The sequence below is a fragment of the Acomys russatus genome, chromosome 2 (genome assembly GCF_903995435.1).
Source record: "Acomys russatus chromosome 2, mAcoRus1.1, whole genome shotgun sequence".
Classification (NCBI taxonomy): domain Eukaryota; kingdom Metazoa; phylum Chordata; class Mammalia; order Rodentia; family Muridae; genus Acomys; species Acomys russatus.
In genome coordinates, this window is record NC_067138.1 from 100,113,451 (window position 1) to 100,125,618 (window position 12,168).

The 12,168-nt window shown below is 39.1% G+C and overlaps 1 protein-coding gene across 1 annotated transcript in view; it reads left to right on the plus strand.

Moving 5' to 3' along the window:
* The window catches only part of Ift74 (intraflagellar transport 74), an 86,755-nt gene extending 83,919 nt beyond the window's left edge, over positions 1 to 2,836 (plus strand). Inside the window, exons 18-19 of the mRNA XM_051164294.1 lie at positions 1,783 to 1,843; positions 2,379 to 2,836. Of these exons, the coding sequence (XP_051020251.1) occupies positions 1,783 to 1,843; positions 2,379 to 2,497 (180 nt within the window). The 3' untranslated portion in view covers positions 2,498 to 2,836. The remainder of the gene's footprint in view (positions 1 to 1,782; positions 1,844 to 2,378) is intronic.
* Positions 2,837 to 12,168: the final 9,332 nt, after the last annotated feature.

Here is a 12,168-nt window from a genome sequence, read left to right on the forward strand (position 1 = left end):
AAAATGAAACAATTTTGTTAAAAACAGTCTTTAAACATTTTCTTAAACATTTAGCATGTTTTAAATTTTTTCTTCAGCTATTACACTGTATGGATGAACTATTTTAAAAAGATAGTTATATTTCTGCTGTAAGAAGTAGAGTCTTATAAAAGTTTGTCTCTATTTCATAATGGGAAAACCTAAAGATAGACTTGCAATTGACAGTGTAAAAGCTTTTTTGAGTAGGGATGAGTACTAGAGAGAATGTAAGAAAAGTTTTGCGACATTACAGTGTCTGTAATGATTCATAGGAGAAAAAGACTGGCTGCTTTTTTCTTTTTCTTTTTTTTTTCTTATTTTTTTACTGTTGTCATTCCTCTTCTACTACACAGATGATGTGAGGCATTGCGCAGACACCATGGGTTAGTTGTGTTTTTCACAGATCAAACAAAAGCCATAACTTAAATATATCTTTATATTTTTATATTTTATCAATCTTGTCTAACAATCAAATCCTTGTCACTAAGTCTTATCACTGTTTTCTTAAAAGAGTTTTTATATATCTATAAATAATTTCATTTGATATTATTTGAATAAGCTGTGGAGAGAAAACAAGATTTTCAAGATTGGCATTTACCTTATGGTAGGTGTCAAAGCAAATCAGTAATGAGGATTATAATGTAAAAGGAATTTGACATGTGATTCTTATATCATTTATATAGCACTTAAGAGGTTTGTTGACATATGAGAACAAAAAGGAACATGTCTGGTACTTGACTTTGCAAAAGGTTATTAAAGATTTATTGCCAAAATGTGCTGACCGCTTCCTTTAGGGCCATCCTAACTTCCAGGATCTATTTGTGACAGAGAGATCTGATTTAATAAGTCCTCACTCAAGGACCATATATTTCACACAGTCAACTAGGATTCCATCCTCATACCCACATTTATCTCTCTGGAGGAAACAATAGCATAGATATGTGCGCCCTGAAATTAGTTCTTACATTAGAATAAGAAGAAACATTTTTCTTGCTTCTTCAATTACATATTCTTTTACATGTTCATTACTTCTTTGAAATAGCCAGGGAGATTATTATTTTAGTACTTCATTTTTCAGACAGTCTTTGCTTAGGGAAAACTATGTGTGTCTTAAAAAAGAAAAACCATAGCCCAGAGTTACAAGGTTAATTAAATCAGAAAAACAGTTTAATTCTATAACAGTGAAATTGTCTTCTGAGGAAGCAACCATCAATTTAATATCCACATTGGTTTCCTGTTGATGCAGAAATTATTGTAACAGTGCCAGCTTTTTACAGGCTCTCTTACACTTTTCACACTGCAGCTCTGTTCTTATCACAGCTTGTGGAACAAGGCAGGAACTTAGACTAGAAGTAAGGAAGTTTTTCCTATATGGCTGAACCTTTGACAGTGGTAGAATATATATTAACTCTGTGGCATTAGACTTCCAGAACTCAAAGAGAGAGTCCCACTGTGTCCCTTTTTTCTTTTTAAAGTCATTTTAGGAAAATCATAAATTGACTTTCATTTTGGCTGTTCATTGACATAATAAACATTATTACTATTTTGTAATTAAAATAAATGCAGTAAAACCTTTTATAGAGTTTAGCATTGTCTCACATGCATGCTGTTGTCTCCTCTGACCTACGTTTCTTCCTGGTAACATTCAGTTTATTTAGAATGCAAGGAATTGGTAAGATTTAAAATTGGATATTTCTTTTATACCCTCTCAAAAAGATGTGTAATGATTTTGAATCAGTTAACATTCACTTTTTGTGTTTCTAGCTTACAAATTTGGAGAGGAAGTGGCAGCACCTCGAGCAGAACAATTTTGTGATGAAAGAGTGTATCCTTCCTTCAAACTCGACCAACATGTCCTTTCTGAATGCTTAATATGTGCAAAGCTCTGAGCTAAGTACATGGGGTCATAAAGATTTGCATCATTTCCTGCTCTTTAGTAGTTAGTGTTTACTCCAAGTATCTACTAGAAAACTGATTTTGAGAATTGCCCGAAGCGGGATATAAAGTCACCATGTAGCAGAGTGGGTAAAAGCAGCGACGTCTCGAGATGTTCTTGAAAGTGTGACAGGACAGAGTTCTTCTAGATTGTTTTGAGAGTAGAATTAGATTGAGCAACCTGACGTTTAAAAAAATCGAAAGTGTTTACACTGCAAGTGAATTTTTTGAAACAACTTTTATTTGGCCTTTTTGTTTCAATTTATGCTTTGTTAAAATAAGGTTATACCTTAAATTTATTCTAGCTGTACTTTTCCTGTACTGTCTACAAACACTGTGACAAATACCCAGTCTACTTCAGTTCCTTTCTGAGTCACAGACTACTGTTTTTACTGACATTGTTCCTCCTTAACTCATGTAATTAGTCATAGCAACCAAGAGTCAAGAGAGTGATTACCAGCCAGTTATTAAGAATGTGATGAAACAGATTGCAGACTACAATAAAACCATCATGGATGCTCTCCATAATGCCAGCAGAAGCTGAGACTGAGTTAATTGCATCTAGAAGCATCCTCAAGCATGCTAAGAGGAAATTAATGTCCCTTTGAAGAGTTTAAAGGTTTTGAATGTGTTGGTTTTGTGATCTCCTTGAAGGAGAGATATCTTGCATAGTTAAATAATTCAATAAAATGTTTGCCTATAAAAAGCTGTTACTTCCTTTTCCTGTGATTGTGTCTATCTATAGTAACCACAGCTATGCCCTCTATTACTTGGATACATTTATGCCTTGATTGATATAAAACATTATGTAAAAAGCATCCTCCTTTTGTTTTGATAAGCAACTTCTCAGTATTCCTAAAACACATTTGTATTGGTGTTTCCTCCTCTTCCTCTTCCTTCTCCTCTTCTTCCTCATCCTCCTCTTCTTTCTTAATGCATGTTGTGGGGCTGGAAGATGGTTCTGTGGTTATAAGTACTTGCTGGTCTTACAAATGACCTGTGTTCAGTTTATCAGCACCACCTGTGGCTCACAACCGTCTGTAACCCCAATTCCAGGGGATCTGACACCCTTTTCTGGCCTCTGTAGGGACCAGGCATGTGTGTGATATTCGAGCATACATGCAAGTAAAACAGTCATATACATAAGAATAAATAAGTAAATGAATTAAAAATAAATAAAATGGTTTATGTGCTAACACTCTGGAGACCAGGAGCTGACGTCATACAGTCTTTCTCTCTGGATTAACTTTCCTCTGCTAAGTGTCCTTTAAGAATCTGCTTTTTAGATGCTGCGACTCACAGTCCAACTTCAGGGTGGAGCGCAGGGAGTTTGATGGAAGAGCTGGGGGATTGAAGGACCTTGAGGGGACAGGAGCTCCACAGGGAAACCAATGGAGCTAACGAATCCTGGAGGGGGGGGGGTGCAGCAGAGACTGATGCACCAACCAAGGACCATGAATGGTGAGGACCTAGACCCTCTGCTCAGATGTAGTACATAGGCAGAACAGTGTCCTTGTAGGTCACACAATATGGGGAGTAGGAACTACTACTGACAATGGATGCTGGTGCCCAGTGGTTGATCACTTCCCCCAGCGGGGCAGCCTTGCCAGGCCACAAAGGAAGTATATGTAGGCAGTCCAGATAATACTTGATAGGCTGAGGTCAGAGGTTAGCGTAGGAGGGCTCCCCCTTTCTGAGGACTAAGGGAGGGAGGGGTGGAGAGTGGACAAGGGAGAAGCCTATAATCAAGATATAAAGTGACAAATAAATAAAATCGATAAATACATAAATAAACAAACACGCTTTTAATTCTTTTTTAAAGTTAAATCTAGATTCCACACATGAAAGACAATGTGTTTGTTTTTCTGACTTCTGCCTTATTTCACTTACTGTAAACAATGGTCTCCAGTTCCATACATTTTCCTGCAAATGTCATGATTTCTTTCTCTTTGACATCAAATAAAAATCTAATAATAAAATGCACATAAACAATTGAGATACTAACTGCTGGAGTTGGCCATCTGGCTAAGAGAGTGCTCAGTAGCAGCCGGAACAGTTGCAGGACTTGGCTCAGTTCTGGGAACTGGCACACTGACGTCTGTCTTCATCTGTCTTTCTGTACACTGGATTTGGGGTTGTGCCAACTGTACCCCATTAGAGCCCGTTTGGAATAATAGTATCGGATATTGTTTGGGATCGGGGAAGGAATGTTCTGGAATGGGTCCTGGAGACAGTATTGGATGGAATTAAATTTACACTATCATAGGTGGGCTGCTCATAGAATTTCTAGAAATAGCTTGGTTGGGGAGCGCAGGAGGGGAGACATTCCTAGAGAAATACTTAATACCTCCCTTTGCTAGTCAGACTATGGAAACAAAGCACTGCAAAGGATTTAAAAATTCTCAGAAATCTCATGCTGGAGGAGGAGAAAGGCTGGAACTGGTACTTTCCAGAGGAGAAACTTGTCTCCCAGTAAAAGATTTTAAACTGACAACAGACCACCTGGGAAAACAGACTATAGAGTTTAGTCAATGATGAGTAAAACCACTTCTTGACCAGAACTAATTGATTATATATATCTCATGCCCTCTATTTAAACCTAAATTTCATGTCAATATCACAAAATGGCTTTGGGAGTTTCGGGGCCCCTTTTTCTTTCTTGTTCCTCTTTCCAGTGTGGACACATTGAATAGCCCTCCTTTTTCTACTCTTCACTATTAGTTGTCTCATGTTTTTATTAGTATAATATATTAATATATAATATTAATTGTATATAATAGGTTTTATTATGACACTTTGTACATGTGCATATTATATTTAAATCATATTCACTCACCTAGTCTCTTGCTGAACACATTTCTCTTGCCAACTAGTCTGGTTAAAAAAATTTTTTTTTAATTGGGACAGTGCCTTGACTTTATGATCCTCCCAGTGTAGCCCCCAAGTAGCTGAAATTACATGTGTGTGTCACCACACCAAGCACTATAAAATGGTACTACCTTAGTTTATGTAAGTTTAGGTGGAAGGATGACCCTGTTTGACCTTGGTGTGCCCTAGATCAGTGGTTCTCAACCTTCCTAATGCTACAATGCTTTAATATAGCTCCTCATGGTGTACTACCCCCAAACCAAAAATTATCTTCATTGCTGCTTCATAACAGTTATTTTGCTACTGTTGTAAATTGTAAGGTAAATATCTGATATTCGACCCTGGTGAAAGCGGCTGCAATTCAGAGCTTGAGAACTACTGCTCTAGATTAGTAATAATTTAGCGGAAGACCCTGGACAACCTGGATCTGTGGTCCGAGAAGTTTGAAAATCCTGAGTCAAAGGTAAATCATTTTCTTTTTCCTACTACTAGAGCACTAAGTCTGATGTTATATGTATGTATGTATGTATGTATGTATGTATGTATGTATGTATGTATGTATGTATCTATGTATCTATGTATGTATGTATGTATGTATGTATGTGTGTGTATGTATCTATGTATGTATGTATCTATGTATGTATGTATGTATCTATGTATGTATCTATGTATGTATGTATCTATGTATGTATGTATGTATCTATGTATGTATGTATGTATCTATGTATGTATGTATGTATGTATGTATGTATCTATGTATCTATGTATGTATGTATGTATGTATGTATGTATGTATCTATGTATCTATGTATGTATGTATGTATGTATGTATCTATCTATCTATGTATGTATGTATCTATGTATGTATGTATCTATGTATGTATCTATGTATCTATGTATGTATGTATGTATCTATGTATGTATGTATGTATGTATGTATGTATCTATGTATGTATGTATCTATGTATGTATGTATCTATGTATGTATGTATGTATGTATCTATGTATGTATGTATGTATCTATGTATCTATGTATGTATGTATCTATGTATGTATGTATGTATCTATGTATGTATGTATCTATGTATGTATGTATGTATGTATCTATGTATGTATGCATGCATGTATGTATGTATGTATGCATGCATGCTAAAAGTATTTTTCAAAGCTATTTGTCACCAGCACGCTTGATTTCACAGACCTTGGTCACATGAGACTTGTTATTCAAGAAATGTCCATCAGATTTTGAATACCAGATTCTTCTCAAGTCCCTAGACTTGAGACAGCTGTCTTCCTAAGTCTGTTTCTAGCCACCTAAAGTGTAGTGACTACACATTTCTTTTACCACAGTAGTGTGGAGTTTTCCACTGGAGATTGGTAGCAGATTTATTTCCAAAAAGGAAACACTCCCTGGGGAGTTAAAGAAATGAACAGAAATTGAGAAGTGGGTTTTGATGGCACTTTGTCAAGCCACCTGCTCACTGGCAAAGTATTGGGTTAGCGTGGTAATTAGTATCTTTTCTCTACATGCTGAATGCTGAGCATTGTTTCTTTTGTACATAGCAACAACCACAGGTGTAAGTGAGCATGATTCGTAATGCAGGAGAGCAGCCAGCCTTTTTGGTTTTTTAAGATGTCTTTATTTGTTTTATGTGTATGAGTGTTTGGGTTGAATGTGTATGTGTCCACCCTGTGCATGCAGTGCCTGGACAAGCTAAAGAGGGTGTTGGGTTACCTGGAACTGTGACTACAGATGGTCGGGGTCCACCATGTGGGAGCTAGGGACTGAATGCAGACTCTCCACAAGAGCAGCAGGCGCTCTCCACAGGTGGGCTAGCACTGCAGCTCCAACCCCTTCCAGTCTGTTAATTACCAGTTCTTTCTAGATAACTTGGAATCTTTATACTTTTTCCATAATGTCTTCTGTTTCTGCCTAAGTGTTCTCAATCTTTTTTACCCACCCGTTTCAAACTATTACCGTCTTAGTAAAATTTACCTTTAATAGTTAAGGTTTTATTTTTCCTGTTTGTTAAAATTGGCAATTTTTAAATTGTGTTCTTTGTGGTGTTTTCAAAATTGTCTGCCTTAGAAGTGCAGTAAAATTTGAAGTAAAGTCTAGACAGCTATTCTTCACCTTGTGTGAAGAGTATGAATGCTGTGGCTTAACTGTGGTGTGAGTGCTCTCCAAGGTTTCCGATACTAAAATTGAGCCTCTGCTATGAGGAATTATAAAGGTGGAACCTTGATCCAGCTGTGACGCCTAGAGGAGGGTGCTCTGGTGATCACATTATTAGGATTAGGTACAGTTATTACGATAGAGCCCCTTCGCTTCAATTTTGATAGCTTTTAAGAAGAGAGTGATCAACTAGACATGTGTATTTCCTGTATCTTGCCATGTGACACTCTGTGTGGCTTGGAACCCTGTCACCAAGGCTCACCAGACAAGGTACCTAGATCTTGCACACCTAGAACTGTGAGCTGAGATAACCTTATGTTTATAATGTGTCTTGTCTCAGGTAGGTTATTGCATTAACAAAATCTGATTTGGGTTAGTAAAAACCCAGTGCTATCCTTAACCAGCATTTACCCAGGAAGAAAAAGGTAGATTGGCATGTCACTTAATGTAGGTGTGTGTGTGTGTGTGTGTGTGTGTGTGTGTGTGTGTGTGTGTGTGTGTGTGTGTGTGTGTCCGTCCTCACATGCATTATAACAATAGGGAGTTTGACAGGAAAAAAATTCTTGGGAAAAAGCAATGTTCCCAGCTCCCGTCCTAACTTTACTCATATTATATTTAAGGAAACAGAATTGAGCAGGGTTTCTTTAAAACTAAAACATGTTTTATCTGAGGGAAACTCTCACTAATGTCTCTTCCTTCCTTTCAAAGCCTTTCAACAAATCCAACAAGAATCTTCTTTTTGCTGGCCTAGAACTGGAAGTTATATCTGCATGAACCAGCTCTTCCTCATTCAATTCCATCACTCTCTGAGTTCTATTCCTTTTAAAAATAACACCTTAAAATCCATGTGGAAAGAAGCAGCGACTGAACAAACATAGCACTTTTACTAATGACAATCAACATGGGAATACTAACTAGTGTGCTCTGCTCTCATCCTTTATCAGTAAACAAACACAGGTTCACTGGGGGTTCAACCGTCTTGCAGTCTGGCCTTGCCTAGCCTGGCGTGCAACAGTTGCCCCCTCAGCCTCCAATTTTCAGGATTACAGATGAGCACTACCATGCCCAGGTCTAAACACGGGAGCGCTCTACTCCTATGAGCTCTGTACACTAACAGGATGAAGGCATCAGTGCATGGTTAATGACGTTCACACCAGAGAGAAGCCAGTTAGCAGTAGCACTGCACGATTAATGACGTTTACACTAGAGAGAAAGCCACAGGTGGTGCAGTGCCCCTCCAGTCTTTCCAGAACACTTCCTGTGGCTTCATGAGTCTGACATGAACAACCTAGAGAGTGCAGTACCTCCTTTCCCTCCCTCTCTCCTTCCTTCCTTTCCTTCCTTCTTCCTTCTTTTCTTTTTTTCTTTTCTTGAGATAAGGTCTCCTATTATTCCATCCTGGCCTCAAACTTGTAGTATTCCTGCCTGTGCTTCCCAGGTACTGAGTTCTGCCAGCATTGTAGGCACATCCCATCAAACCCGGCATGTTATATATTGTAAAAACAAACCAAACAGACTATAAATACACAAATTGATTAGATGTATACAGTGTTTTCATATCCCAAATCACATGAAATTTTAAATCTTGTTTGTTTTTGTTATTGGTTTTGTTTTCTTTTGGTTTTTTCTGGTTTTTTGGTTTGTTTGTTTGTTTGTTTTTTAAGACAGAGTTTCTCTGTGTAGCCTTGGCAGTTCTGGACTCACTTTGTAGACCAGACTGACCTAGACCTCACAGAGATCCACTTGCCTCTGCCTCCCTGAGTGCTGGGACTATAGGCGTGCGCCACCACTGCCCACCAGAAATTTTAAATATACTGTTGTAAACTTTGCCCATTAAAGATTTGTACTACACACCAAAATGTTAACACTCCTAATTTTACAAAACTTTAAATGATGCTTTGCTGCCCCAGTTTCTCCTCTTCTAATGTAATGAACTACTGGTCTGCAAAACCTTACTGACCTGTAGTGAAATAACCCTCTTAGGAACAAACATTGTTCTGTGTAGCACTCATTTCCTGAGTTGATTCCTGGATTCTGCATGGTACAAAAAGAGAATAGATGCCTGTTGGCGGCTGATCATCACCCATGGCTCCCATACACATACATAGAAATATATACATATAAATGTAAAAGTACACTAGATTAAAAGTATCTTTTATTTGTCTGATGCAATTTGTTGTTTTGGAGGCTCTGTCTGCTAACCTGGGTCTAGTCCTGGAAGCTTCTAGCCTCCATACAACCTAATCTAGGCCTAGAATATTTTCAGCCTCCGAGACTTACTGCTGAACAAGCTCTTTCTGAACTCTGGGTGCTAGTTCACCTCAGCTGTTCTAGCTCAAACTCCTCTCCAAGCTGACTAATTCAATCTGACTTCTCTCAGCTTCTGATTGGACTGCTCTGCTTGGCCTCATACCAACTTTGACAATACGTTCTAATCCGGCTCCTCATTATCTGGCTTGTTCTGTCATCACTTGAGTCTAGCTTGTTCTCTCTCTATATGCTGCCTCTGTCCAACTGTCCCAGTAAACCGCCTCCTCTCTTCCTCCATCCCTCTCCCTCTCTCCTTCTCTTCCCCCACCTCCCCTACTCTTAGATGTGATAAGAGCAGCCATGTTGCTGGATTAAAATTCCTCTACATATAAACAAAATAAATACATATAATACATACATTCATAAATACATATAAAATGAAAAAACTTAAATAAGAGATTCAAACATACCAGAAAGGGCAAAGTTTTACTATTATTTTATTTTTTGGTTTATTGAGATAGGGTTTCTCTGTGTAGCCTTGGCTCTCCTGGTCTCGCTTTGAAGACCAGGCTTCAAACTCACAGAGATCAGCCTGCCTCTGCCTCCCAGAGTGCTGGGATTACAGGCATCCGCTACCATGCCTGACTCTAAGGCTTGGTTTTGTTTTAATTATACAACTATTCACACAATGTGTCTTAGTTACTTTTATAATTGCCGTGATAAAGACCATGACCAAAGGCAACTTGAGGGAAAAAAGGGTTTATTTCTAGTACAGCTAGTATTCCAGGGAAGTTGGGGCAGCAACCTAGAGGCAAAGAAGAAAGAAGAAGAAGAAGAAGAAGAAGAAGAAGAAGAAGAAGAAGAAGAAGAAGAAGAAGAAGAAGAAGAAGAAGAAGAAGAAGAAGAAGAAGAAGAAGAAGGGGCCATGGAGAAACATTGCCTACGGGATTGCTCTCCATGGTTTTCTCAGCCTGAATGGCTCCTCTCCTCGTGAGCTAACCCCACCCAAATCATATTAATCAAGAAAGTGCACGTCAGACTTGGCCTACAGGCAAATCTTACAAAGGTATTTTCTCACTTGAGATTCTCTCTTCAGAATGGCTCTACCATGTGTTAAGCTGACAAAAACAAGCCAGCACAATTGACTTTGTCAACTTGATACACATCAATATTTAACTATAACGTTTTATTTCTGATTTGCCCCCAAGATGTCATAATAATATCACAATATAAAACTTTGCAACATTTAAAAGTCCCACCAACTTTAAAAATTCAAACACTTTAAAAGTTCAATTTCTTTAAAATATCCAAGTCACTCTAAGAAAAACAAAAATCCAGCATCTCTCTGAAATACCCAGTCTTTGTAAAAATGAAATGTGTTTTAACAATGGGCTGCAATAAAAAATTAAAAGGACAAACAAACAAACAAACAACCCCCCCCCAAAAAAAACTACCTTAATCCAAGAGGGAAGAACAAACCACAGCATAGTAAGGATGCAAAACCAAACTCCACCAGTATAAAGCTCAGTGTCAGACTTCTGTTACCCAAATGCCATCCTCTGGACTCCAAGGGGCCTGTGCCACTTCTTCAGCTCTACCCTTTACATTGTAGCCTGTTTCCTAGGCTCAGGCTGACTCAACTTTATAACTTGGCAATGGGGTCTTCACTGTAACTGGGTTGCACCATCACCAATAACCTCTCCTGGTCTCCCTTTGGGGACTCTAACCATGTCACATGGTGCCAAGCCTCAACTTCTATGACCCCTTCAATCCTGGTGCTTCTACTAACTCAGCCTGCACATTCACCACTGGCTTCTCCTGGCCTCTAACAATACCAAGCCTCATCTGCTCTTTCTGACAGCCCTGCCCCCATGCCTTCAAAACCAGTACCAGCTGGGTAACTCTTCCACATTACCGAGTCTGGTTGCCTGCACAATATACAGCCATGGCTGACTCCAGAATAGATTTCACTGCAGTGATGCTAGTCTCTCGTTAATCACAGCTGATTCTTCAGTCCCAGGGTGGCAGAACCACATATTCTCAGTTCAAAATACCAGGGAGTGTGGGAAGGATTGCAAGCTTTGTCCCAAGTGAAAGCAGTCTTGGCTGGCTTTGCCCCTTTGAAACACCAAGGATGGACTGAAAGGAGCCATCCTGGGTCTGAAATTCAAGAAGTGGCCCAGGGGACTCCAGCCAGGCTATTGTGTCTCTAACCGAACGTTGACAGGGGCAAGGATCCTGACCCTGACGGGCCAATGGGCCATCGCATGCCCGAGAGAGACACAGGTGGAGGAGAGAGGAGAAGGTTACATCTTTTTTTTTTTTTTTCTGGCTACATCTTTTAAAACAGAATCACACGTGGGTTTGGGGAGAGACCAGCTTACAAGCCAGACCAGAGTGCAGGCCAGAGACACCTGGGAATATGTCCCGTGGAACAAATACCAGATGGTTTACTCTTGTTTCCCTTTAACCCTTTTTGCTTCTTATATAAGATTGTTGGATTATATAATAAAGTCTAATTGTTAAGAAACACAGCCAACAGGAGAGCCCCCTGGAATCTTTACGGGACTCTCACTTTTCCCTTTGAAACTTCATGAACCAAGTTATTATTGTTTGCACTGTTCTCAGCATTGTCTGTATTCCAAACTCTCACAGAGTTCTGAGAGGTCAGTGGCTTTTCCAGTCAAAAGTTCAAATGCCACCAAACTTCTAAAAACAGATGGTCAGGTCAGTCACAGCAATACTCCGTTCCTGGCACAAATTCTCTTCTGGTTACTATGAGGCTACCATGAAGCAACCTGGTGAGAAAGGGGGTTTTCTTGTAGCACGTTGTCCGTCTTCCAGGGAAGTCAGGCACAAACCTGCAGGCAGAAACTGAAGCAGGGCCAGAGGAGAGTGCTGCTGTTGGCTTGCTCATTGTG